Raw genomic sequence first — 1,992 nt, 5'->3', positions numbered from 1 at the left:
TCAGTGGTACATAGACATGTCGATCAATTAAAGCGGCGATCGGGTAGACAGTCTCATGTATATCCCGTTCCAGAAACTTTGGAACCTGATATCCGTACAAATCCTAATAATGAAAGAGTTCGTAAACTTAATGTAACAAATGACCCTGACGGTCTTGAAATGGAGACCCGGACGGACTCAGTCGGGCGGTCGGTGGGATCGACGTCAGACATGGTGGTGTTTCCGGAGCATGCGTCTCAACCGAGCGTTTCTCCCTCTAAGTCACCACCTGGGTCGCCTATTTTTCAAGATGCTTTACCTAGCGCGCCACCATCGCCAAATGTTTCTTCACCGAACACACCGTCACCGCCCCAGGCTCGTCCTTTTAGGCAATGCCGCCTTAAGGGAATTACTAGGTTAGATCTATAGTTTTGTTGTTGTACTCATTAAGGGAGTCCTTTAGTTTGATGTGTTATTAATAATTTATTGTGGAGGAGTGCAATGTAGGCTGTCTACGTATAGAAAAATAAACTGACTGTCAATCGGAAGTCGTCAATATATTCACATGTGCTATTTTACATTCGTGCTTATTTCAGTAGTTAAATCCCTATTTTACAGACACCAAACACAAGAAATGTCATGAAAAGTCAAATCAAAATCACAATTAACATTCCTTTGTTTTTCGTGGCTGCACCCGTTGTCTAATAAAATTATACCTATTCTCCAACAGACGATTAGATCAAAGTAGCTTTCATTTAGAAAATTAAGTAATTTAAAATACGATAGTAAATTAAACACGTAATTTATTTGTTATACATTATAGTTACATAAATGGAAATAAATAATGCGAATACTTGATAGAATGAATAGTGCTTATTAGAAACGTAAGGTACAAGCATCAAAGAACGCACGTAATCCTTTACGCAGTCTTATTTAACGTATGCCATCTAAGGCATCTAGCATTTGGAGATGTCGGGCTTGGCACCCTGGCAGTGCGCCTTCCAGGCCGTCCAGCCGCCGAAGCCGTGGCGCGCGAAGATCTTCTTGACACAGGTCGCCGCCGCGGTGATATCGTCCGTGCGCAGCGCTGCAACACACACACCGTCAACACCGAGCTCATCAACTACATATCCAAGCATGTTTACAGTATATCCGCTAGCTCACCTGCGCAGGAGACGTTGCACTCGAGGCCGGGCGGGCCGTCGCGCGTGCACCAGTAGCGGTCGTTGACCTGGAACAGCCCGTGGTCCCAGGAGCTGTCTCCGTTCAGCTTGCCGATCGCGTCCGTGCGGAAACCGCTCTCCTTCTCCACCAGGCACACCCCTGTAATGACATCGTGGTATCAGAAGCGTTGTCAAATAAAATAAACTACATAGTATACCACTGTGTATAATGTACTTACAGTCTCTCATCTGAGGTTCGGGGAAGCCTTGCTTCCTCAGCTCCCGCACCAGCTCACACTTCTCGAACTGTTTCGCCGCCGCCAGCGCCACCAACGCCGCTAAGACTACTAGAACGCGTTTACCCATCTTTCGCTTTACCACACAGAGTTCAACGGAAAGTAACTACAGCTCTTCGCAGGGTTTGTTGAGAATGTGCTTGAAACTACGATGGTATACACTTTATATAGGGTATTAGTTTCCCTGTAGTTATTATCTCGAGGTGAAACATAGTTCGGTAAGCCCTGAGGATGTAGCAGCGTCTAAAAGGCCATGACGTAGTGTGATTCAATCAATAAACAAAAGAGAGACGTGTTAATGATGCAAGTGTTCTGTTTTCAGAAGTAATCAGGTCAATAAAGGTTTTTGTATGTAGATACATAATACGTGTTGCTAGAAAGTTCGACATATCTTATTTATCCAGTCTGAAAATTGGTTAATAACAAATAAACAAACAAATACCTACAAGTTGTAAGTATTCTTATACATATACAGAGTGGAAAGATAAGTCGGGCCCTGGAGGGAAACTACCTTAAATCCTTAAGCTGGCTCATTTTACTTAAAGGAGACATTC

The 1,992-nt window shown here is 43.8% G+C and overlaps 1 protein-coding gene across 1 annotated transcript; it reads right to left on the bottom strand.

The window, feature by feature from the left end:
* Nucleotides 1–884: 884 nt before the first annotated feature.
* On the bottom strand, nucleotides 885–1,579 carry LOC134666090 (lysozyme-like). Its single transcript, XM_063523232.1, has 3 exons — nucleotides 1,382–1,579; nucleotides 1,144–1,302; nucleotides 885–1,066 (listed from the first exon to the last, which is right to left on the bottom strand). Exons 1-3 carry the CDS (start codon nucleotides 1,506–1,508, stop codon nucleotides 936–938), a joined length of 417 nt encoding a protein of 138 aa, XP_063379302.1. The 5' UTR covers nucleotides 1,509–1,579; the 3' UTR covers nucleotides 885–935.
* Nucleotides 1,580–1,992: the final 413 nt, after the last annotated feature.

This window comes from Cydia fagiglandana, chromosome 1, assembly GCF_963556715.1.
Source record: "Cydia fagiglandana chromosome 1, ilCydFagi1.1, whole genome shotgun sequence".
Lineage (NCBI taxonomy): Eukaryota > Metazoa > Arthropoda > Insecta > Lepidoptera > Tortricidae > Cydia > Cydia fagiglandana.
This window is presented reverse-complemented; position numbering and strand designations above follow the sequence as displayed.